We start from the raw sequence: 26708 nt of genomic DNA on the forward strand, positions 1-26708 counted from the left end.
GTAACAATATATATTTGGAAGACACTAAATATCTCTGCTTTGCACAGAAGGCAGAGTTTGAATATAGAGGGGAAGAAGAGTCAGGAGAGAAAAAGATCTACCTGCTTACAGTTGTCAGAGGCAGAAACCAGCCCCTTCAAGTCCATCTCTGCCCCTGCGCTCATGAACAGCTTAGTGGTGACTGGGGGTTTGTCTTTACTGTAAACTGGTGGGGGTTCAAATTAGCAGGGTCGTTGGAACCGGGACATCCTCAGAGGAGACTTGTATCACCCAATATGGGCAGCAGTAAAGTTCCTACATCCCAGTGATGCTGCAAATACTGCAAAAATCAGCAAAGATTCAGTCTCCACTTTGCTACAGCAAGTTTACACCCATGCATTAGAAGTTCCTAGGTCTTCGTGTAGCCGGGAAGGCAGCCAGACATGTCCTTCTCAGACAGCACCACGGAGCAGACTCACGCTGGTGGGTTCAGGAGCGGTACTGGCATCCAGCTCATTAATGTGCTCATCTATGTCCTGCCCCGTGCCAAGTCACACACACTCTGCCCAGGTCCCAAGAGCAATGAAGAGCGATAACAGTACCTGCTCTGCCTGTATGGCTTTCGGTGATCTCACGGCTCATGAGGGCACAGAGAAGACCTACAGCTTGCCTGTGCCTACGCCCCCGCAGCAGAGCAGTCTGTGGCACGGCACAGAGCAGGCCCAGTGTCCACCAGAAAAGCCTGTTCTCTCGAGCAGCTCTGCACTGACCTGGGGGAAAGGGAACAGTTTCCCCTGTGAGCCTAATCAATTTTCTCTCCCATCTCTTGGTTTCAAACAGTTTAAACGCATTAATTTGTAAAAAAACCCACCAGCAACAGTTACGGGAAAAAAAAATCACAATATTTGCCTAATTCATAAAATCAGGAAATGCCGCGACTCTTCTATCTACTCTTCTGTTTCACACCATGCTCTAAACCGTGTCCCAGACCGCAGTTACCGCTATGGCATCAGTGCATCCTTCTGCAGACGTACACACCTGCCACCCACCAACAGCCTTACAGAGGCGAAACGAAACACACTTTGAGGCGTTCAGCATAGAGCAGACGGGCTTTGGACCCTGCTAGTTGCAGACTCAGAAGCAGCCTGCCACCTCCAGACAGTTCCCAGGAGAAAAAAGGGACTTCCACGCTGTACAACCCTATCAGTCAGAGACCACAGCCCAATCCTAGCTCCTCCTCCCAGACCCTCACCTGCCTGTACGAACTGCTCTCTGCCTTTGAGGCGTCGGGGTCTCGTGCTTCTCCTGCGAGGGGGAAAGTTTCCACCACCCCTTCCACAGGTACCAGAGCCTTTGCACGCACCTACTGCCCGCAGCCTCGCTCCCCAGCAGCTTGCAGAAAAACACCGAATTCATGACTGCGCGCTTCACACCAAAGCGGACAGGGTCTATCGCTGTGTTTCGTCTTCCAACCTGATCCCAGACAGACCCACAGCAACTGGGGTTGAGCCACGTGCCGCTCTAGAGCAGAGACTGCTTTCAAATAGTTACGATAAAGGCAGAGCGCGGTCGGATCCACTGAGCAGCCCAGGCAGGAATACGTTACTTGCAGGACGGTCACAATTTTGCATCCATCTCCCTGGGGTTTTGGGGGGTGGAGGGGCTGGAAGTTTATCAGATGTTCCTAAACACCTTGTCAAATGTCTAGACTGAGGGAGCCACCCACCCACCCACGGCACACCGCGCTGCCAGCCAGAAGATGCCCACTGTGAGAAACCAAGAGAAATGTGATAAACTGTTTCTGCTGTGTTCATAGGTGTTGAATTGTACTAGCTTAAGTTTAGGCAGTTTGGATGCTGGTAACCATCAAGGCAGAGCTCTAAAAACTTATAAAAGTTGGGGCTAGGACTGGGTTCAAGTCAGTGAAATTGGTACTAGCCTAAATTTACATAAAGCGAACTCACATTGTGGCCTTCCCAAAATGCATGAAACACATCTCCAACAGTCACGGAATTTTGTTTCTATTCCCAGATCTGCCTTAACTGCAAGTTTTCAGTGATCACGTTAGTAAACGATAATTAAACTCTCCCTGCCCATGTACCCACGGATGAGCAGAGGACACCTTCCCAGAGCTGGAAAGCAAAGGGAGTAGAAAAACAAAGCAAGAAAGCAAACAAAAAACCCAGCCATCACCAAGGTGCTGCCTTCGATTCTTTAATAAGATTTTGGTAGTATACAAGCTCTTTTTTTTCTTTTTTTTTTTTTTCCCGATTGTCTGGATTAACATACATGGATTTAAAAAAGGCACAAAATCCATTGCACAGCTTCTGTTTTGTTTGTTTTTGATGACATTGCCTGTTCATTGTGGTTTCAAGTGTAGGATTTTACAGTACTCTGCAGCATTTACAGCATGGTCTACATACAGGTAATCAATGCATGCTTTTATACAGGAGACAGAATTCAAATTCTCTCTCAGTATTTCTATATACACAATAATACAGTGTTTTTCTTCTGAAAAAAGCTTTAAATTGGTCTTGCATGCTCGGTGTGCCAGAAGAATTAGTGCAAGCATATATTACAGTGTTATTGCAGTACAAAAAGGGGTTGACCTTAGGCTCTAAAGGGATTAGATACAGGAAGAATAAAAAGACTCAAGGAAAACAAGCTTTGGATCCCTTTAGTCAACTACGTCCTTCCAAATGGATCCCTACTCAGTACCGCCTTTAAAGCTACAGCAGGCTGCTTCCCCTCTGTCTCCCTGCTGCCCTCCCCCTGAGACGAACTTCCACAGCTTCTTCAAACCTTCCGTCCCTAGCAGTCGATGAGGACTTCTGGCAATTCGAGGAAGCCCTTCTGCTGCGCCTCCTAATGCTGGAGACCGGCTTGAAGGGGACTTTCCTGAGACCCACTGCTTCAAGGAAACTCAAGTCCCGGCAGATGAAATTTATCGAGCGAACCGGGAAGTACGACAGGTTACCTACAGCTTTTGTCGCCTCTCGGTAGAAACGACTGCAGAAACCCACATTCACCTCCCACTTGAATAACAGTTTGTTAAATATGGTTTGGACTTTCTCCTGCTTAGCAGCGACAGAAGTCTAACAGGTGACACAAGGTAATGCAAAGGAAGGATATGCTGGTCCCTGAGATTCTTCATGGGAGCTGGAAAGTCCGAGAAGCAGAAATCAAGTTCCCAACATGACGTTAATTGCTCCATTGGGAATGGGAAGAGGCCTTAGTCCTGAGAGATGCAGATGGCACACAGACAGCAAGAGCCGTGGTCCGGTCTTCCCTGTTACAGCTTTGATTTGGATACTATCAGGACCTTAGCATATCCTGGAAGTGACATTATCCTCTGCCAACATAGACTAAAGCTTGTTTGGGACTGGGAGATCTGGCAGGATTGGCAACAGCGAGTGGAAAAAAACTAGAATCTGAGTTTCTGAAGCAGCTCTTTCTTCAAACCAGCATCAGATGAGGTAAAAGTAGCAGGGGTCTTAGAGCTGCCAGGCTTGCTTACAGGATCTCTGCGTTCCAAGAATCAGCACCATAAATGTCAGAGAGATGTTCTTCTTTCCAGCATCTTACCATCAAATGCTCCACAGCCTTACTCTTTTTTTTTTTATTGTTGTTGTTTTTTGTTGTGTGTTTTTTTCCTTTTTTTTTTTTTACCAAGGTGAACAGGACAGTCCAGTCGTATGCTGGATAAGTGCTCTGCTCCTCCCCATTTGTGCTTTCATATGTTGTTAAGTTTGTGCCAGCTTTCCTAGCGTCTTGGACGGAAGCAATAGCTCTGTAAAGGTGGTACACCTGCCACTTAGCTTCCCACCTCTGCACCCACCAGTGTCTCCAGCAAGAGTCAATGCAGGGCTCCCTGTCTGCGCAGACACGAGGACCACCTCATTTTTATCACTCGTAAGAGACTCAGGAAATGGCAAGCAAAGTGGAAGGAAATGATAATCCAAAAATTGTTCTAGTCCCTAATTGTAAAGGCAACTTAATAGCAGCAAGAAAGAAGAAGGAGGTTCTGAAAGCTAAACATCTTCCTTAGTCATAAAAATAACCAGAAGTCAGCAGTGCTGAATAAGAACCTGATCTGGATTTTTTTTCAGGAAGGACCAAGCGGAAGGGGTAAGAGTCCCATGGAAATCCTCCTTATCTGACTTGTTCAGAGGAAATTTGTCATTACTGTGTTTCACGTTGCCAGATCAATTAATCGCACTCATAACTAAACTGAGAAACATGTCGGAGTTGTTGGAGGAAGCCCTGGGGATTCTTATGAGGCAAGTGCACTAGATGAGGTAACCGACCTGAAACACTTTGCATATGAAAAAATAAAACCTCCAAACATAAAGCAATTTTCTTTTCAAACACTAGAAGACATGCAAGTGAATGTAAAGTGGGGATTACTTCCAATCCCCAGGTTACACGGTTAGCAGCTTGTTTAAAATGTACATTCATTGTAACATCGTTTTTTTAAAATGGCAGGTGTAATACAAAGGAGTTGCAGTACATTAAATAATACTTAGAAACATTTCCCAGAAATTAATCTCTGCGCTTCCCGTGGAACTGCAAATGCAGACCTGTGTGTTATAGTGACCCAAACGCAACACACGTGCTATAAAAATGCAACAAAAAGGAAGGTAGTACCGCCATGATCGGCCTTTACACATTTTATTTAATGTTTTAACATTGCCCAAAATAGCTGTTTGCATATGAATAAATTATGTCCCAAGTGGCTGCACCGTTCCCATCGGCAGAATACTCTGCCACCAGCTGATGGCAAATGGAGGGATATGTATGCTACAAGACACTGAATTAAGAAAACTGGGCTGGGCCAGGTTGCCGAAATCAGATCTGCAACGTGCAAAGGAGGCCAGGTGTGCCACCTGAACCAGACACCACGAGGATACTTTCTGTAACCGACTGAGATTCGTTCTTTGCAACAGCCTTTTGAGCACTTGGATGTGTGCAAAGTGGCCCATTGCCGGCACAGAAACGCTTCTGTAAGGCATGACCACGCGTGGCCGTTCACCCTCCACATGTGGGTCACGAACACATGGAGATATACATACAATCAGAAAAGGAAGCTCCAGCAAAAAGCATCCCAACACCACCCTCAGGCCAAGAGCGAAATCAGGACGCACATCTGGCTTACTTTGGTCAGCCTCTCCAGAAGCTGTAATCTCCTCCAGTCACCCTGGGGAGGGCTGGCAACTACAGGGGAAGCAGGTCAAGAAGAAAAGCACCCCATGGTTCTCCAGCTGCGAAATATCTGGGGAGCGATTTATTGACTACAAACACTAACAGGAGTTTAGGGATTTGCAAATCGTCCACGATTTTCAAGGCTTCAGACCTTGTCTGCTAGCAAACACAATTTTATTTTCTTCAGCTAGCCTCTTGAAGCCCATCTGTTACTGCCAAGCAGAGCTAGACAAATATACAATAGCCATCTCCAAATAGTTCTTTCCCATTTGTCACCAAAGGAAAAACAGAAATATGAAAATAAAAATAAAAGCTTCCCTTTTGAATAGATTGGGATAAAAGAGCCCTTTCTTATTCAATCTGAAAGTCGCAAAATGGTCTCAGCTCCAGGTAAAGTTCTGAGAGTGGCGTGAATGAATCTCCACTGACAACCATTAATAAAACGTGTCATTCATCTAACCCAGCAATTTACAATAAAATAAAATAAATTAGGTCATCGACGCAGTATTATGTGGCTGTAATATGAACGTGACTGGATACCACAGAGACTCCACCTGCCTAGGGAAGAGATGCAAGACCCACTGGACAAACACGGTTGCTGTCTGTCACCAATCCCTCCAGATGAGCAGTAGAAAATCTCCTTACATTTCAAAGGATAATCTCGTGCCGCTGTCAGGCACTTAAAGTTCCACATATATACATCATGGAAGATCAATTGTTGGAGGCGTGAGAGGAAGGGCACTAGAAAACAGGAAAAGGACTGAACACATCTTTCCATGCTTTCTAATCTTCAGTCTCACAGTGCATCCTATTGTTGAGCTATTTTACAATACAGGACTAAACTAGCAATGGTTATATTTTCTGGCCTTAATTTATTTACATAGGAACACAGCACCAGATTCAAATAGTGCATTTTTACGCGAGAGAGCAAGTGAAGTTCCTGGTCATTTGCAAAGAAATGCCGCAATGATCCTTGTTATATTTGGTATATAGGTCCCACCCCCTGCCCTGACAATTTCCAGATCATGAAATAATGTTCTGCCTCCTGAAATTCTCTCTGTGCAATCAAACTCCCATGTCTGGCTTCATCCTGACATCTTCTGAAAAGGCTTTATTTGCTGCTGACTTCCTCCAGCTGTCCCGTGTGTCAAACAGCAGGGAAGTGACCCAAAGGAAAAAGAAAGCACTTGGGGATCTCTTGGGTTAAGAGGCCGTAGGAGGGTACGAGTACTGTGACTATTAGTGTTGCTTCTGAATAAACTCTGGAAAGGCTAAATCGAGGTGTTTGCCCTTCTCTCCCACCTGACTGCAGAAGGCTTCTACTACAAAACAAATTATCAGGTCTCTCAGAAGAGGCCTTACACTTTGGGGCAGTGTAGTCAGTGATAAAGATGGTAGCAAAGGCTGGCGATGTTACTGGAACAAAAGACAAATGAGGTAGTTAAACACTCCAAAGTGAACCCTTTGGAAGACATGTTTTAAGCACAAAGCAGAGAAATCTCCCGAAGAACATTTGTTTCGTTTCTCATCTTGAAGCGCTCACAGCCTGGAGGAGTTAGAAAAGAAGGTGGATGTTACTTGGCTTTAGTCACCTTTGGAAAAGAAACACAGCCCAACTATTGAACTCAACCACTCTGCCCAAAGACCAGGCTCGGGAAGCTGCTAAGGACACCTTTCCTTATTATCGCTGACCAATTTGAAACAATAGGCCTCTTTCCAGAAGCCCTATATGCAAAAAATACATCAAAAATTGATTTTTTTTTTCACCTCAAAAAGGAAAAAACATTGTTGACTGGTTCTTAAAGGCATGCTGCCTTCTCATGTAACACCCGGGTTTGACTGTCGCAGAAGCAGCTGGGGAGAGCTAGCTGCCAAATGGGATTGCAGAAGAAACGTGCAGCTTGTTTAAAACAAGAAGATACTTTGATGGCGTAATAATGCCAGTGGCACAGGCTAGATAAGGGATGAACTGTCACTGTATGTGTCAAAGTGAGGAACACCAATCCTCAAGGAAAAAAAGCCACCACTCTGTGATAACTACAGATAAGACAGGCAACGAGAAGAAACACCAGCGAGTTGAAGTTTAGAATTAATGAACAAAGTGTGAGCACTGTTGCACTTAAAATTGCCCTGTCCTGGCTGTTTGAAATACCCTATTTATGTATATTTTCATTTAGATACCCCCCAGCAACTCCCAGGCTGGAGAATGGGGACAGCCACTTTTGACGGCCCAGAAGACATCCAGTTGGAAGAGCTTGTACTATTTGCAACTGGAGTTGAGACATTTTCTCACTCACAGAGACCAGGCACCGATTTAAATGGAACTCGGAGACATGCTCACAACAATAGAAGTGGTGTTTAATCAGCTATTTACACGGTTTGCAATCACAGACGGTAGCTGTGTCTTAAGGGAAAGTGCATTGCCAACTCTCTAAATTTAGCTGCTCATGTACACAGTAATTTTGGGGAGTTTTCTAAGTCCGAAGGATTCCAGGATTTGAAACTCATGAAACTGTCCTGAAAATGAAGGTTATCTTTCATTATCATCTTCAAAATGAAACTACCTTTAAACAACATGATTGCTATTTCTCACACAGACTCCATGTAGAGCTGAGACTCCTCCACGTGCCAAAACTGTACCATTTTTCACTGTTTCCTCCAAGGAAATCAGAGGGAGGGAAGGCAAGAGGCTGATCAAAGTGCTACAGGGACTGTATGTTGCAACATGAGATATGCAATGCATAGGAAACTGGTGCAGGAGGCAAGCCTTGCATATTCTTGGGAACGGCAAAGGCAGGAGGTAGTGCAGGTACCCAGGGACGCGATAAGGATGCGAGGGATGAGATACCACAAACGGCAACGGAGGTAAATCATGGGGGCAGGCGATTGTGTGGAGCGGGACACGCGTCGGCAACTGGCATGGAGTAAAAAGAGTTTTGTCACATAGGAAAGAGATGGGATAGGCAAAGGGGAACAAAGAGGCAACCAGATTTAAGAGAGCTTCTCAAAAAGTGAGGTGAAGATGAGAAGGTTTTGCCTCCTCATCGCACCGTGTGTGATCAGCTACAGTTGACATCTGTTGTTCGTGCATCTAGATTCAGATTTAAATAAAAGCTAACTGGGTGGCAGCTGAGCAGCGATATCTCTGCTTATGGAACATTGGATGAGATCCCAGAGGAGAACGTCAGCCAGTCCTGGAGTCAGCTGCCTTATCTCAATCCAGTCTGGAGGCCAACTGTCCAAGTACAGCTTCTTCATCCTGGGCTGGGGAGCTGGCAACTGCCAACACCTTCCACAGCTCAGGTGGTGCCCGCTGCCTCCCAGCACTGGAAGGGAGAAGGTGTGCTCAGACTCTCCCCCTCAGCCGAGTACCTAGCTGGAGCAGCTTCCTACACACTCTTCAGAAGTCATTTGGACACAGGATTTGAGAGGTGGGCTGATCCGCCTCTGTCCTTGGGGACCCTTAGAGAATCACCACATGAACTACAGGAAAAGAGCCGAAGGAAAGGTCTTGGAGTCAACATCTGTGATGCAGAAAGGAAAGCAGCAGTCCAGGCTGGAAGTCTCTAGGAACGATAAAGACGCTTAGCCCAACAAATGCAACTTCTGGACCATTTGTCCCTTTCAGAGCAACAGTCTTACAGCAGCCTGGACCACAACAATGTCCAGGTTCAAAGAGAAGGAGCGGAAGAGCAAGAGATACTTTTAAAACATCATGAAGAGGTAGCACAGGGATGGGATTATATCACCCATATGGCTGTCTTACAGAGCATTTGCATTTTACATTTTGTCATCGCTGTAACAGAAGAGACCTTAAACAGTGAAAGAGGCGATGCAACATGACTCTTCCACTTACCTGCCCCTCAGCACTGGCAAAAAAGTATGGGAATGGTGGACAAAGTCAGGTTCACACCCGGGACTTTGTCAACATAGGTATGTCGACAGGATACTCCTAATGCAGACGCGCTGGCATCTGCAAAATTGTACCCTTGTCAGAACAGCTTATCTTCAGCCAACCCCCTCCCGCCAAAACCTTCACTACTGAAAGTGAATGTGTGCCGGCATAACTACATTTACCCAATTCATGCTAGCTTAACCCAAGTATTTACAGTAACATTTTCACAGAAATCACACCTCATTAGCTCCTTCCCGTGGGAAGGAGGCTGGGGAGAGAGTGATACATTGGAAACATCTCCCATTCTGCATAGAAAGAAAGTGAAAGGAGCCGAGGGACCAAGGTATAAAAAGATGGCTTTAGTATGTATATACAATTGATGTGCATTTGCTCACCAAAGTAGAGCATGAGATCCTAGCAACAGCTGCCTGTCCTTCTGAGGCTAACGATCTCTGTATTGTAAAGGAGTGGCAAATGCTCATTTCAATCGTCATTTTGGATTCTGAGGAGAACAACCGCTACGTACAATGGGAAATAAAACCAAGAACATCTCTTTCAGGATATTTTCCTGAAGGAGATCTTTTCAGGATCTCTTTCTTGGACCCTTCTGATGAACACAATTTGCCTAAGAGTCTGATGCTGCAAGGGAATTTTATTTCACTCGTATTGGTTTACACTGACTTACCCCAGCTGAAGAATTTAAGGAACCTTATAAAACATAAAAGGAAAAATAACCAGGGCAACTAATTTTTCAGCCCGTAGCTCCATGATCACTTTTTGTGTCATCAGCCCTCCATCGGTTGGTTTTTTCCCTGCTGATGGTGGCTTGCCAGAGCTGTCAGTTGTGCAAAGGGACAGTGAAGCAAAGCAGGAAATGAACCCAAGCTGAAACCAAATTTCCTTCTCCCCATGAGGTCCATGCGGCTACATGAACACCAGCACAGGCACAGGGGAAAGGGCTGAAAGGGATGGATGGGATGGGGTGGGGGTAGGAGAGTACCTCGTAGAGAACAGGTACTTCTGTTCCCCTAACTTGACCACGAACGCGCAGCCTTCAATGGGAAATGGCTGCTTGCCACTGCCTTTGAGCTTTCTAGTTGGTTTGTTTTTTTTTTAACAACTGATTTTGGACATATTTACATTTATAATTGCAGTCATTATAAATGAAACACAATAAATAAATGCAATATAAATGTAATCTACAGAAGTTTTTTAGAATTGCACTGTAACTAGTTTTAATATTAATTTATTACATTTCCATAGATATAAAAAGAAAGCTATTTTCACATTTCTTTAATTTGCCAACTGTTCCTCAACAATATGTGGATTCCACAGTATTTATTACAGCATTAGATGAAGATGTTAAAAAAATCTGCAAATTGACTATTTTTAATACTCTTTGCATACTACCGTAACACCCGGATTCCAGACATTAGCACCAATTAATTTGTTCAGAATTAGATTTTAAAAGCCATATTGATTATGAAATAAAATTTCCCATAAAACCCAGGCGATAGCAACATGTCCAATTATTCTGGTATAGAGCCCAACTGTGATGGTTTAACAGGATTGGTTTAGAAATCAATATCCCACCTTACAGAATCTGAACAGTGAAAAACTCAAGTGTCTTTTAATAATGTATTTCAGCGGTTTACTACCCACCTATGTCTTTAAAATGAGCATCTCGCTTCTAGTTTGACCTGTGTTACTTTATCTTCCAGCACCTAAACCCATATCTTTGCCTGGCGGATTAAAAACCCATCTTGCTCTCTTCAGGCATGTGCTCCTAACAGCAATCCTGCCACTATTTAGTTTTGCCTTTTAATAACAGACTGCGTTTCTCCAAGCTCATTCTCCAAGGCGGGTTTTACAGGATCAAACAATTCTTGTTTCACTTCTCCTTTTTTAGGTTTTGAAAATCTTTCAAAAAAATTTCCATACAAGACTTGGATATGATGTCTGGTAGCGATCTCACCAGTACAAAAGATCTCCCCTCTGCTCCCACATTTTCCTGCTGATACATCAAAGAAGAATTTTTTTTTTTTTTTTTTTTTTGCTATAGCAGCATAATGAGAGCTTACATGCAACTAATTATTTCCCCTAACTCCCACCTCATTTTGGGAGACGACACCTCCCAGGGCACGGTTTCTCCCACTCTGTGCGTGTGACCTATATTCTTCGTACTCGAAACATGACCTTGTCCCTGGCTGAATGCAATAATTAGTTCCAATGCAAGCAACTTATCAAGTGATCTAGATCTTTCTGCAAAGCTGGCCTGCCAGTGTTATTTTATCGAGCCACCCATCTCCCTGTCACTGAAAACTTTCTCCTCTGTGATTTCTTTTTTCCTCTTGACAGGCACTAAAGGCATGGAATAGTGCTGAATTAAGAGCAGGAGTTTAGGAGTCCTAACGAGAAATGTCCCCACTTGGAAGAGATACCAACATATAAACATATTTTGTTTGCTTAGTTGTTTTTCAATTTTTTAGTAATTTTAACTAGAAGAAAGTCTTACTGAAGTCTCTATAAATCAACCACCTTTATCAATCAGACTTTTCAACTCAGAGGAAGAACAGAATCAAGTTTAGTTGGAAAGAACAGTTCTATCTTTAACCATGATGAACGGCATTAGATAGATGACTGCCCTTTAAATTTCATGTACGGAGCTACTTATCGGCTAGTCATAGTTTTTGTTTGAAACGGGCAGGTTAGAGTTTATAAATACCCAGTTATCCTGTTTGTTCCCTTTTCTCACTGGCGAAACTAAAAATTGTTTTTTTAAAGAATAGAACAATAAAAATTTTTATTCCTACAACTGACCTTGAAAAGCGGACATTGGTGTTTTGGAGACTATGAACTCAAGATTATTAAGAGCTACTGATTTTAAATCTACTTCTTTCACAAATTCCATTTTCTGTGGAATCTGCTGTTCTATGAAAATCTCTACTGAACATGGAAAAAATAACATCAGAGCGGAGTCTACTTAAGGAAATCATCCCTTCTCATGTCACTTTGAGAAAAGCAAAGCCTTGCTCTTTCTGGTTTCTCTTGACAAGAGAAGAACTGCCAAATAGGATTAGGCTACTAGTTAATGCAGTCTAAGCACTTCTGGAAATGCTCACTGCCTTTTTTAAAAATAAAACTGATCAACAAATTGCAAGATAAAAACTTTGGCTGGGCAGTAAAGTGTCCTGTTCACTCATGTTCTTGGGGCAAATCAAAAGAAATTGATCTCAGTGATTCAAGAATGACTGTGGGAAGAGACTGGTCATGCTTACGCTGAATCTTCTCAAGGAAGGTGCGTTGCCCCCTCCATCTACATTCCTGCACCCACCGGGATGCTCTGTGGGCGGGCAGGAGGCACTGCACGCCCAGCCTGCCTGAGCATGTCCTACAGCATGCAGACCCACCAGGCTAGCGCCTACGAGCTTCAGAAAGTACCACCCACCCTCTGTAGGGTTGCGTTGTCTGGAGTTGCTTATAGAAGGGTGAATCTGATATTAAGGGGAGCCTCAGGCAGGCCAGGTATACCTACAGCAATCCACTGGAAACACCCTACCTGTGCAGTAATACCTCCATGTCACAACTTTCTTACTTTGGACTCGCACTTTCTTAAAGCCCTGAGTACCAGCCACGACCCCTTCTTCTTCTTTAACACCCATACTGCCTCTTCTCCCAGAAGACCAAACCAAAGGCTCATTTCAATAGAAGACAGTTACTACTTTCAGTTAACTATAGAAGCTCTTCATACAGCCTGGTGTTTTACACTGCAGCTATACTGCGAAGGGCAATGTATCCCACTGCATACGACAATTCCAATTAACTTTGATCTCCCTTTTCCTCTGAGATTCAAGTCAGTTTTAGACAAGGGCTCCAGGGGCTCCGTGTACTGAGTGCTGAGGCCAGTTTATTACTCAAGGGAGATCTCTTACCACAGGCATTTCCAAACAAGGCCAAGAAGCAGGGCTGCTCTGCCATTGAAAAGCTGCAGGTGCCTAAAATTTCTGGAATTTGGAAACAGCGCACTATACAGCTGGATCAGTAAGAAAATCCTTGCCATCCAGCTCTTGACAGGCAGCACCTCTAGGGGAAGGCAGGTAGATTTGGAGCAGCTTAGGAATGGAGAGCAGACAAACAGGTCCACCGTCATGTAACAGAGGCAAAACCAGAGAGACAGACATACGTGGTCAAAGTATGGAAACCAAACCGCAACAAAGCAAGGGGATTTCCAAAGCCAAAGCAACAAAGAGATACACGATCGTAACTCCACAAGAGGGACAAATCCTGAGGTCCTGCCTCAGGTGAGCTTCCAGTGGGAGTCTGCCTATATCTAAATGGAGTAAAACCGCCTACAGATTTGGCCCAGTGTAAGATACCAAGAAAGATGCTCGAACCAATTTGCCCGGGGAAGGTAACGCTTGCTGATACCTCCACGGTCTCTCCACTCGAGTCATAATTTGACAATGTTTGTGGCTTGATTGCGTGTGTTCAGTGAGGCGGCCCTGCGCTTCCTACCCCGGGGCTGCAGGACGTGCGAGCGAGTCTCTGAGATGAGACCTGGCATCCACCTCTTTCACACATCACACGTTCACCATCTGCGTTCTCATCTTCGGCCATGCTGCCGCCCCTCGCCCAGGTTGCTGGGAGGTTTAGAAAGGCAGATGTTTTCAGTCTCTGTGGGGTCTGGTTGCAGGGGCTTTGGAAGTTACAGTACCTTAGGCCAGTGTTGTCTGGGATTCAATATTGCATTAAGTGGTGACACATTGTGGGCAGGTGGGATCTATTATTGCATTATGGAGGCTGCTGCTTCCCTGAACAGGCTATGTTTTGTGTGTGAAGCGGGCCCACACCTGCTGGAGCTGGGACCTGGAAATGCGGAGGACGGAAGGCATGAGTCTGTGGTTTCCTGCCGTGAGGGGCATGTGCCTGCGGTGGGGCATGCGCACGGGGCTGCTCTCCGCCGAACGGCTGCGCTGTATGAAAGTGCCACCAACGTGAGGGTAGTGTTCTGTCTCCAGGGTTGAGGAGGAGAAAACGGAGGACGCCAGTCTTCTCAGGGGGCTGTACCTCGGGAGGGAGTGCTGAGAAGGCCTGTCCTCCTCCAACTGAAAAAGACCAAGAAGAGTGGAGGAAAAGGTGTCAGGCAAAGACTTGACTCGCCCCTGGTTTGTGATGCGCATGCTGCAGACATCTTCGCCGGCGGATGAAAAATGCTTTTGCTCTACGCGGGGCTTACTTACTGCTCTGTGTCTATAAAATTGCAAATCTAGAAATCTTCCCAGGGGTCCTACGGGCACCACGGGAGCCTGCCATTACAGGGGGCCTGCCATGCTCTCCCCAGCCACACGCGGACATGAGCGACACCAGCAGTGTCAGGCTCTGCTACGTCAGTCCCCTCCTCTGGCTCTTCAGGCCACACGCCTCACCTCTCTGTTCCTCTGGCATCGCTCATCTTGACACGTCACTAGGCTATTCATGCATCTTGCATATAGGTAACAGTCAAACACACTTGGAAACCATGTGTACAAGAAAAGGTGAAACACCTGGTACTATAATGATTACGTGTATTTAAAAGTGAGGGATTCTCAGAGGCTGTTTCAATGAGCCTTATTAAAACTCGCCCCAGGGATTTGCAAAGGCAACTTTGGGGGCTGTCAGTGGGCTTTTCTCTCACTCACGGCCTCCCGATACACTTTTATATTGAGTACCTGCAGGGGGAGTGTTAATGCTTCCAGTTTTGGTAAGCAGAGGACAGGCAGCAGCTGGAAAGACAGGCAGAGTATAATTCTCCTTTCAGTGAGAAATTCAAAACACAGAGCCACGGGAGGACATGAGGAGAAGATGCACTTTTAAGTCCCTTTTCTGCTCCTGTGATCCTGGTATGGCCAGGAGAGGAAGGAAAGTATACTCACAGAGGACAGCTTGTGCCAGGATGAGATCGCAGTCCCTACCTTCCCTTTATGCACCGAATGGAAGAGAGAGGCATTACGGGAATGACTTCAGATTCTTCACCCTGAAAATGCTAAGCTCTTCTTCCCCTTTCTACCTCTGCTATGAAACTAACACTTTCACAGGGGTCAGCAACCTCAATTTCCAAAACCAGACTGTTTTTCCTGGAATTACATTTTTCTTTTCAAATCCATTCCCTTCCTTGTGCTGCACTTCTTTTCAGGAAGTCTCTGCAGGTTTCAAAATGTAATTGGGAAATGTGAGAAGGCAATACTGTATTTTCTTAAGCCAACACTGATCTTCTTACCTTCCTAGAGATGTTGCCCTTGCAAATGATATGAGAAAAAGAGCTGAACTTCATCCAGTCTCATCTCTTTCCTGTCACCTTCAATATCTTTGCAGTGCTTTGAGGCAGGTATCTTATCTTCATAAGCATCTGAGCTTGTGGTGGGCATTAAATGTGAAAAGCAATTATTCACAGTCCTAAATGTACTGCACGTCACTGCATAGATCAGACTCTGAGATGATAATAATGTAATGCTGTCATACAGAGTACTTGAGAGAGACCAAGAAATTCTAGACAGCAGCTCTAATTTCTCATAAAGACAACCATCTCTTCTTTGCGTAGATGGAGTAGAAATTCAGTCCTGGGTGTTCTGTTTGTAGGCTGCACAACTAAGCATACTGGAATTATTATTATTACTTTTTGCTCCATGTTCGGGCTCAGCATATTCTATGATTTCCAATGTATCATCCCAACATGGTAATGAATTCTCAGATCAAAAAGGATCACTCCAACTACCCAGACGGACCTCCTTTACAGCACAGGATCAAGGACCTTGCCCAGGCCATGAAGGGGCAAATTGCACCACCCCACCAGCAAATGCACTGAGATATTGCTGCCTCCTGGCTGAAGCTGAGGTTACAGACACACCGCTTTCCTTCACTGATGCTCTAACGCTTAAATTACACAGCCAATGCTGGAGGTGCTGCCCCCTTTCATCCCTCTGCCCTTGGGAACAAACAGGCTGGACCACCTTCCGTCTGGCCTGCACGGACAGGAGCAGTATGGCACCTCTCATATGAATTCCCAGAAAAATGTGATGTTGATAGAGCTCAATATATTTTAAAGAATATAAAATGTAATTAGGAACTTCTACTGAACCTGAAGTTTTGATTGTTATGATTTGTATATATATAACGAGCATACGTGAGCATAACTTCTCTTATAGGATCACCCTTTTGCTGATCCTTTATTACTAACACACGGAAGGACAGGGATCCTGAATCTAAAGAGCATAAGGGACAGAGGACAACTCTACATACATCAGCATCTTCTCTATCAGCTGGCAAGCTCTTCTCATGAGGAGGGAAGCCGGAGGAGCTGAATGTCAAAGAATCGCATCATCTACAACAGGCACTAAACGCTGTTCAAGGGGAATTACACTGAGCGAGGGGCAATGAGAGTCTGCCCCTCTTCTGCAAATGCCCATTTCTCACCACTGAGAAACGGTCCCTCACGTCCCCTCAGAGCAGCTCACAGACAACGCTGTAGAAGCGAAAGGAAACCAAGACACACAGCACCTTTTCATATCTGATTTTCCCTGCCACCTTCTTCCCTACCTCCTCTGCCCAGGGTTATAAACCTGAGAGCCTGCTGTTTTGCTTCTACCCGTTGCTTGATTATTTCAGCCCAGCTTTTCTCCTTTCTGCCTCCAAGCCAGTGAAGCTGTAGTTTCCATTCTCTCTTCCTGCTGTCCGTAGGCACTCTGGGAGTGCCAAGGATTTCCCCACTGCTCCAGGGTCTGGGGCCACAGAGGTCACTGGGCCCAAAATATAATCCAGAGAAAACTCTGCTCAGCTCTTGGTCTTCAATCAAACAGAGTTTCTCTAGATAAGAGACCGGGGGCAACCCAGGCCTCTACACCACACAAACCAAAGAGGCAGTACAGATCACCCAAACTGCTAGAGCCCTATCCTTGCTGTGAGGCAGCCCTCTCCTGTGTCTCCATGTCCCTTTCTGAGGAATAATCATTACAAACTCAAATCAATGGAGGTAAAGAACTGCACACTGGGGTCGCTGAAGCGGTTGTCACCTAACCAGCTGCACTGCTCCCATGGGTATCAGGCCACGTCCAACTTGGTCTCTTCTCCCAAATAAGAAGCGATAGGACAAGAGGAAATGGCCTCAAGTTGCGCCAGGGGAGGTTTAGGTTAGATAATAGGAAAAATTTTTACACTGAAAGGGTTATCAAGCATTGGAACAGGCTGCCCAGGGAAGTGGTGGAATCATGATCCCTAGAGGTATTTAAAAGACAGGTAGACGTAGTGCTTAGCGATAGCGTTTAGTGATGGTTTTTGTCAGCCCTTCCAACCTACACAATTCTACGATTCTATAGCACCCCTCAGATGAGGCAATGGTGAAGTTCAGGAGCATGGGGACACCTGTGGGCTCAGCACCAGAACAGAGAATTTTTTCTTGGCTCAGTGAGGGTCCCAGAGCAGTTTTTTACAGAAGAAAACCAGTCATTGTACATAAAGTTGGGCTCCCAGGTGAAGCTGGCCCAGGCAGCCTGTGCAATGTGCTTCTGACTGCCTCCTGTCTTACCTTTTCTAAAAGATGTACTCTTGGCTCTGGGAGATGGGACTGTAAGACACAGTGCAGGCAAAAAGCTCTCTGAACACTGCAGAATATATCCAAGAATAGGCAAGGAAGAGTTAATATGATCTCCCGCTATTGCTTCACTTTTCTTGTGTTTTTTAGATGCAATATCATTTGGGCAGGCATGTTTTAAGAAGGCACGTCCCAAAACATTTCGTACAATGCCAACTGCACTAGCAGCAAGGGAGATTCAGAATCAAGAAATCTGCACAGACCTGAAGTCAGAAGTAATTGCTAAAACTCATAAATGCATGAACATTTGCATTTTTTTCCAACGCAGAAGACAGCAGTAAGTTGCCATCTCTGTCAAGCGTCAGTGAATTTACTCAGCTTATTTAAGAACTTGACAGATTTTTAAGTTATATTGCTAGGCGTGGATATAAATGACTTCCAACAATAACAACAATCCTATGCCAGGATTAATATGTAAACAGAAGTACAGGTTCAAACTTGTTTTTTTACTAATTTTTAGCTATTTCTATAGCTTTATCTGCACATTAGTGCATAAAAATAAGCAGAGATTTATTAGTACATTCTTAAAATGTATACATTAAAAAGTAAACCCTAAGAGCTCTGTTAAAACACCTTGCTGGGTGCTCATTGCTGCACTAAGCGGTGCACAGACAGAAGGGCTTGAATAGCCTGACAGACCTGGTCTCCCTCTGTACCAGGGCGCCCCATGAGGTCTACGCTCCACTGCAGCTGTCTTCTTGTGAGCTGAAACTGGAAGATATCTAATATGTGAGAATATTTGGGTCAGAAATTCCCCCAGGCTATTCAGAGCCTCCTCTGTACTTGACTTTTCCCACAGTAGCATCCGTTCACACTGCGCTCCCTCTTACACCCACACAGTTTCATGAGGACACCACCATCCCTCACACTTGCACTATAACATCTTTCTTCCAACAGATTCATACATTTGAACAAACATCTGAGCTCTAAATGAGGATAACTTCAGGAACTACAGGCTGGTCAGCCTGGAAAGGGCACGGAGCAAATCCTCCTGGAAGCCATTTCCAAATATACGAAGGAGAAGGTGGTGATTGAGAGCAGTCAGCATGGATCTATGAAGGGGAAGTCATGCCTGATGAACCTGATTGATAGCTTTCTGTGATGAGATGGTTGGGTGGGAGGTTGTTTACTTCGACTTTAGTAAGGTTTTTGACACTGTCTCCCATGACATCCTCCTAAACAAAATGATGAAATATGGGCTAGATAAGTAGAGAGTGAGTTGGACTGAAAACTAGCTGAGCTGCTGGGCTCAAACCATAGTGCGTAGGGAAACAAAGTCCAGCTGGAGGCCAGTCACTAGCAGTGTAGCCAGGGGTTGATATTGGGGCCACTACTGTTTAACAACTTCATTAATGACCTGGATAATGGGACAGGCTGTACCCTCAGTAGCTTCGCAGATGATACAGAACTGGGAGGAGCGGCTGAGACACTGGAGGGTTGTGCTGATATTCAGAGGTGCCTGGATAGGCTGGTGAAATGGGCAAAAAGGAATTTCACGAAGCTCAACAAAGGGAAGTGCGAAGTCCTGCACCTGGGGAGAAACAGTACACGCTGGGGGCCAACTGTCCGGAAAGCAGTTGGACAGAGAAGTACCTGGAGGTCCTGGTGGACACGAAGCTGAACACAAGCTAGCAAGGTGCCTTTGTGGCAAAAAGGGCCAACTGCCTCCTGGACTACATTAGGAGGAGTGTTGCTAGCAAGTTAAGGGAGGTGGTCCTTCCCCTCTACTCAGCACCGGCGAGGACATACCTGGAATGCCATGTTCCAGTTCTGGGCTGCCCAGTACAAGTGAGACACGGACATACTGGAAATAGTCCAGCGAAGGGTCACAAAGATGATGAAGGGACTGGAGCACCCCTCACTTGAGGAAAAGCTGGGAGAGTTGGGACTGTTTAGTCTGGAGAAGACAAGGATCGGGGGGGGGGATGGTTGTCAACATTTATAAATACCTGAAGGGAAAAAGAAGATGGACCCACACTCTTCTTAGTGGTGCCCAGTGAAAGGACAAGAAGAAATGGACAGAAATTGAAATACAGGAAATTCCATTTAAACATAAGAAAAAGTTTTTTTACTGTAAGGGTGATTGAACACTGGAACAGGTTGCCCAGAGAGGTTGTGGAGTCTCCATCCTTAGAGATATTCTGATTGGACACTGTCCTGAGCAAACCTGCTCCAGTTCATCTATTTTGGAGCAGAGGGTGGGACTAGATGATCTCCAGAGGTCCCTTCCAACCTCAGCCATGCTGTGATTCTAGGATAATCCAGAAGTCACTGTCTTTTTGCCAGTAACAAGTAATGGCTTATATACTGGAGTCAGAGAATGGAGGAACAGAAGAAAACATTAAAGCAGGGATTACCCATTTCCTCTCAGTTGGTACTCTGCTGACACCAATGGACGATCACCAGTTTTCACGAGACCAGAATGAGGTCCCAAATCGGTACAACAAGGTCTATGACCTTTGTGTCACGGTAGTTCTGCATTTAGTGACATTTTCACCTATCTTAAAGACTCAGTTCATATTCAAAGATAAGGAAGATTTACTCACACACATACTACCTAATCACAGTTTCAGTCAAACCCAGAGGAAGCCCAAGCCTGAGCTACAGGAAACATCTGTCATTGTTAGTGAGGCCTTCAGTATTTTCATTAGTTAAGTCCTTGGCCAACTTCTTATTAGCATCCCAAACAACTGTCCTTCCATCTCTGCTGTACCTGAGGAGAACAGGCTTTTGCTTTCCTTTAGGCACCAAGTAATTTTTCCTTTCAGAGTTAGCAGTTGGTTTTGTGACAGCAAATGGAAAAATATGAATGTCACTGCAAAGCTGTATGTATAGAGGCAACTGAAGGATCTAGACATCAAAGGAACCGCAACTACATACCGGAGAGCCAAAAAAGTACAGTGTTGGTCTGTATGTACAAAACTAGGCCCAGGAATTACTAGAGGGTATTTCAGAAGACAAATGTGCAAAAAAATGTGCAGTCTGCTGGAGAACTAAGGTTGTCTAATATATTAGCAGTGATCACCCACAATCCCATTGTTTTAGGTTTTTTGCCTGCTTTTTAAGTATCACTGTGAAGCGATAAGCAGCCTTCATACTGCACCATCCCCAACTCCCCCAGGCATTTCACATAGCAATATTATGTCCTATGGCCAAGAAGGCACCTCCAGCCTTCTTTACCTACACTACATATGTCACGGTGTCCCTGCTGATTCTTACAGCAGGTTCTTACCAGCTGGCTCTTACCATGTTCATTGCATCTTGCCGATCTTGCACATGTTGCACTGACCAGCCTAATAAGTGTACAGACAGCAAATTCAGGCCCAGACCCTTCCAACCATGCAACCTCTAGCTATTTGGGGCATTTAACATATCTGCTTTACATAGCAAACACCTCCACCTTGCAGCTGGATGCAGTCTCCATGAGAAGCATGTACTGCTACTATTCCGCGCTCGGCAGGACAGTCCCGCTAGTGCCTGCTGTCGCTGCTTCTATCCTTCCTGTACGTGCTGCAGCCTCATACACTTTAGCAAGGAACACCTTGCCTAGCAGGCAAGGATTTGGTTTGATTCTTTTAACATAGTTTCATGTATCATTCATGTTTTGCTGAAAAAACGAAGTCCCTTTTTTCTTGTACCTCTCCGGCATCCAGAGAAGAGAAGAATCTGGGCAAGACCTGAATAGAAGGATGTTCTTTTAACACGCTCCAGTCCAGCGAACACTTCCTTACAGAGTAAGATCAAGAGAGAACGGGAGATGGAGTTACCATCTTCCAGAGGGGAACAAGCGACCGCCCGAATGCCTGCTGTAGGAGGGTATCGCTGTGCACACGACCTGAGACTCGCCTGCTCTTTGCTGCGCTTATGGATCCCACGCACATGAGAGATCTTCATTAACATACCAATACAAAAAGCCCTCAGGAGAACAATTTTATTGTCTCTCGTAGTGAACACTCTGGGACAGCCTTCTTCTGAATGTCTGAGAAATGAAGATTAGATATGACAGAGGAACTCTGAGCCTAACAGTATATCATGTTTTCCCAGGTAATCTAATAAATTACCTCCCACTAAAAATTGAATTTCTCTATATCTTCAGAGGACCACAGAAAAAAGCAAAACTAAAAGAAAAAAGCCCTTTACTATCTGGAAAAAACACAGTAAGTAAAGAACATTTCTGTGAGTCAATACCTGGTAAGAACAATACCAGTCACTGAAGCAAGGTCGACCGGATGTGTATGCTGGTTACTCTGAACTTTCTATTTAGAAGAAAGTTTTATTTCAGGGAGTTATTTTGCAATTTGCATTGCTGCAGGCCTGCCCAGTGCTGGTGTGTGATTAGATTGGAGGGCATTCTCTTGCCATACACTGCTATTGCTGCTGTGAAACTACGCGGAGCAGATTTGCTAGCGACACCTCCATACAACTAAGCAGTTATTAACAGAACACCGTGGGAAAGCAATAAGAGAACTGATTAAAGATACTCACAACCACAGCTGTGCTCTCCTCTTGTCGCTGTGCCAAAACAACTGAAAGATCTTGATAATAGTGTGTCCTTGTTAGGGGACAAAATTACTAGCTATAGGGAGCACTTCTAAGGTGTTCACAACATTTGCAAGCACTGTCAGAAAGAGTTTCACAGGACCATCCATGCTTGGAATCACAGGCTTCTCCAGCACAGCTAACTTTTCCTAAGATGATGACTTTGCTATGCTAGGCAATAAGATACAGACCCAGGGATCTTACCTGTCTCTGAGGACCAGTAGGTTCAGATTCTCGTCTCCTTTGTCGGATGGCTGGTGCTGAATGTAGGGGGGAGTGGGCTGGACTTCCTGTCTGCTGTTCATGTTTACTGTCAGATACTGTTTGAGAAGGTCCTTCATGTCTGTGGGAACTGTCCTCCTCAGTCACAGGCTGCATACCCCGACTTCGCCCGTCATGCGTCTTCGGCCTGACTGCGGCATCTGCCCCCAAGCGCCTTCTCTCCTCTCCATCTTCAATAGGTCTTAGCTCCTCAGGCTCCTCATCCGTGGTTCCAGAGGTGCTTGGCTCAGCACCTGGGTGAAAGTCCTTCAGCTCTGTCTCCTTATCAATGATAACCCACTCCTTGCTATCAAAGTCCTCCTCCTCTGCGAGTGGCACTGAGCGGAATGCATTGCTGAGGGCTTCATGTTCCACCGAAGCAGACACATCCATCCTACCACTTGCCTGCCGGTCAGCCTGGCCAGTATCTATGGACAGCATCTGGGCTGGCTGGGAGGAGCATACAAGCCGTGATGGAGAGCCAGGTAAATCCATTCGAGATCTAAAAGCAGAACATGAAGCCATTAAAAATACATCAGATTTGTGGTTAAAGTTAGGAATCATAAGAGTTGAGAGAAAACCCATACAATCCTTCTCACTCATTTCTTGGTGCACTTCAGAAAGACAGGCTTCAGCAAAAATATTTCTCTAGAACCTACAATGGCATAAAGATGTTCCCCCTAAAGTGCTTCAGTATGAAAACCAAGTCATCATCTCTATTCCTTGTAGATGACTGGATGATAGCCAGTTTTCCTTAACAAAACCAATATACTCTTTCCACTTTGGTAAATTCTACTGTTTGTGGGGGGGGGAAAAATAATCAAACAAAACACCACTAAATCCTAAATCTACTGTCTGACCTAACAGTGTCTCTCCTGGGCTCCTATAACCTCTTCAGCTGCACTGTGCTATCTCTGTGGTGGCCGCTGAGGCCTCTAAAGCAGACACATGAGTTCTCCGAAGACAGCAAGAATCTTTGATCCCATTGTGCATAGATGACCCCAAAATACCTTGGAGGAGCAGGAAGGAAATATGGCAAGTATCCTTTTACAAAGAGTAGTACAATGTTCAATGGCTCACAGTCTAAATAGCAGCAGCTTCTGCAGCCATGCAGAAATACCTTTCAAAGAGGCCCTGGAAGCTCCCTTTGCCCCAACGGCCCTGGCAGCATCTCAGCTGGAAAAGCCAGTGGCACGTCTGTCTTTCTGCTCCACAATGTTTATGATCCACACTTCTCATTTGGCCTGCACCTGCCGCTTGCTTTGCTTCTCTGTCTGTCACAGAGGCTAGAAGCTTGCTGCACAAAGCGAGAGTGTCTGCTGCCCAGAAAAAGGCAGCTGCAGCGTGTTTTACAAAAGGATTTCAACGAGCACCATACAGGAGCCTTGCAGACTCTTCTGGGAAAAGCTTTCCACATGTGAGAACGCATGAGGGGAAACAGAAGGGACGGACCATTGGGTGGGGGCTGCTAAGCAAAACTAGGTGTCTTTAACGCAGTGGAAGGTCAGAGCTGAGACGGAAAGAATTACAAGCAAGAATGAAAAATTTTTGGTGAAGAAAGGGGAATTAGAGGAGGTGAACCAAAGGCTGATGTAGAGAAAGTTGTGAGCAAAACCAAAGATCTCAGCAAAAGCCATCTGATGGATCTGAAAGAAGCAAGGCTGTACTTGTTAAAGTCTTAAAAATACATTATTATGAATAGGGAACACTAAGTATGCAAAGTAAGAATGAAAAATGGCCTATACTGTCTGTGTAAAGAACTGGGATTTAAAGAGCTGTTGCTAAAAAAAAATAAAAGAAACTCTGAATTTAACCAATGTCTTCATCCATTCCCCAGCTGAGAAGAGACTCCTGGCATGGAAGAATTTACTCCAGAAAGCCAGAAGAATTTCCCAGTGCTGGGAGTCACGTCTGTGTTGTGAAAAGATGAAAACAGAATAAAGAGAAGACTGTGTGTCAGAGTGGGACTGTATTTGCTGCAGGTTACTTCAAAGATAAAAAAAATATCTTTCTTTTAAAAACAGGAGCTGAGGGAAGAAGGCAGGAGAAAGGGATGTGTTTTGGATAATACACATTTTCTATATCATTAGCATAGACAAAGAATAGTGTGAGAAATAAAGGAAGGAGTTAAAAGCATTCAGTGAATATACAGGGCTAGTGTTGCTGACTGGGTTTTTCCTTTCCTATTTTAAAGAGCCTTTCTTCTGAGCAAGAAAAAGAAGAGGTAGCAAGACCCAAGATTTGTTATTCAAACCCTAAATTATTAATAGCAACGCAATCTTTTGTGAATTACAGAGAAGCGTTACAGCTTCTCCCAGCCACCCAGAATAAAACAGTACCTAACAAACTCGGGGTAGCACTAGGGGTCATTCTCTCTCTCTAGTTCTTTTTGATCCCCCTTCATTTCCAGCTACTGTCTCCTTGTGACTGTTCATCTTGGCTGAAGTCTGTCAGATTGTCTCTGAGAAGGCGGCCTGTCCCTCCCCTACTTCTTCTAGAGAGGCCATTTCACCAGTACATCCTGCAACCACAGTCCACGCCCTGACTTTCAATGGGAAGATGACACAGTAACAAAGGATGTGAAGCGGGTTACCAGCACTAAGGGCTTATGGCTTGTAACACGTGTTCTCCAGCACACGAGACTTTAAAAAGCTTATTTTCATTATTTGTGTTATTCTTGGTTTTTTCTTTATTTCTTTGCTGTGGATCTGAGAGAAACTATTCATATTACCCTCAGAATCAGTGCGTAATGTGTACTTTTCACATGCAAACAAGTGCAACGCTATATGCTGAAAAATGAATACTATTATTACTATTAATGAAAAATAATGACATAATGAAACCCACCAGATCAGGATCTGCCAGCTAGCTCCCAGAATACATGCATTCTTGTACGTACCCTAGCAAGATCCATTCTTCTCTCCCACCTCAGGTCAGCCAAAAGCTTTGTGACTATTTACATTATCTCTGACCTGATGCTTTGCCTCCCTCTGACAAAAGTCCCTGCTTCCCTCTGTGGAGTTCTTCCCATCCAGGGACAGGATGAGAATCATTCCCACTGACTCTCCTTATTAACAGACATGAGTGTCTCACCAAAAAGATCATAAAGCCCATGAACACCTCCACCTAGAAATGAACTTCCAGTGCCTGCTTATCTAACGGTTATGTTGGTCTCAACAGTCAATCTTCAAGACACTCCTAAAAGCAGTAGGACACTACAGAGGTTAAGCAAACCTTCTTTCATGTAGATCTGCTTTGCCATCAGCAGTGGAGAGGCGTTCCGACTCAGGGCTGTTCACACGGCGGTATCTTAGGGAGCGCACTTGTGCGGTAGGGGACTCCGGAGGCACTCGGACAGGGGAACTGGGGCAGACACCATTTCTCTGCTCCTCTTCCACCATGCACTGAGTCTGTAGGGGATAAACACAAAGAACCTCAAAATCTGACCAAAGACATTGATTTCCCATCCTTCACTGCTGCTCTGTGCTTTCTTCCAGGGTACAGTTTCAGCTGCATTTTCACAATCCACACAAGCAACATTTGAAGGAACGCAAGGGCCCATATGCCCTGGCAAGTATCTAATATTAAAACAAGGTATGGATTTTAAATCAATTAAAATATTTAACAGATCTTTACAAGGTGGCCTTTCCATTTCAATAGTTGATCCAAAGGAGTTACCATGGGCAAACCCACTGCATACACAAACCCTAACTGCTTATCCCAGATGTCTAAGAGCCCTCATTTGTCAATATTTGTCTATGCAGCATCCATGTATTATAATGCACTATACATACTTCTACTTCTGATGAACTTGATATGACTAAGACCTCTCCTAATTCTCAGGGTGTTTGGGGATTTTTTGTCGGGTTTTTTTTTGTGGGTGGTTTTTTTTTTTAAATCTTGGTCCTCTAAACAAAGTCCTCCAGGACGCACACTCAACCGCAACATCTGTAAGAGCTTTCCACAGACCCAAGGTCATGCAGGGACTTGAACATGCTCGTGGACACTTGTGAACATCGAGTGTTCATACTCTACCACTACGTATTTTATATTTCCATATGGCCTTAGTGAATTTGATTTTTTTGATTTAGCAGCAAACAAAGGAGCAACAGTAGGTGACTGTAACACAGCTGCCTTCTGCCTTCCACTGTGCTGCTTCCCCTTGGAAGAGAAGACCTGCTTGGGCAAAAGAATAGAGGCAAAATGGTC

General features: G+C 44.9%; 1 protein-coding gene across 9 annotated transcripts in view; it reads right to left on the reverse strand.

The window, feature by feature from the left end:
* The window catches only part of TTBK1 (tau tubulin kinase 1), a 119088-nt gene that overhangs the window by 16773 nt on the left and 75607 nt on the right, over positions 1–26708 (reverse strand). For all 9 annotated transcript variants that reach the window (XM_074578777.1, XM_074578776.1, XM_074578781.1 and 6 more), the window contains 2 exons: positions 25734–25909; positions 22443–23001 (listed from right to left, as the gene is read on the reverse strand). In XM_074578777.1, coding sequence (XP_074434878.1) covers positions 22443–23001; positions 25734–25909 — 735 coding nt within the window. The remainder of the gene's footprint in view (positions 1–22442; positions 23002–25733; positions 25910–26708) is intronic.

This window comes from Larus michahellis, chromosome 3, assembly GCF_964199755.1.
Source record: "Larus michahellis chromosome 3, bLarMic1.1, whole genome shotgun sequence".
Taxonomy (NCBI): Eukaryota; Metazoa; Chordata; class Aves; order Charadriiformes; family Laridae; genus Larus; species Larus michahellis.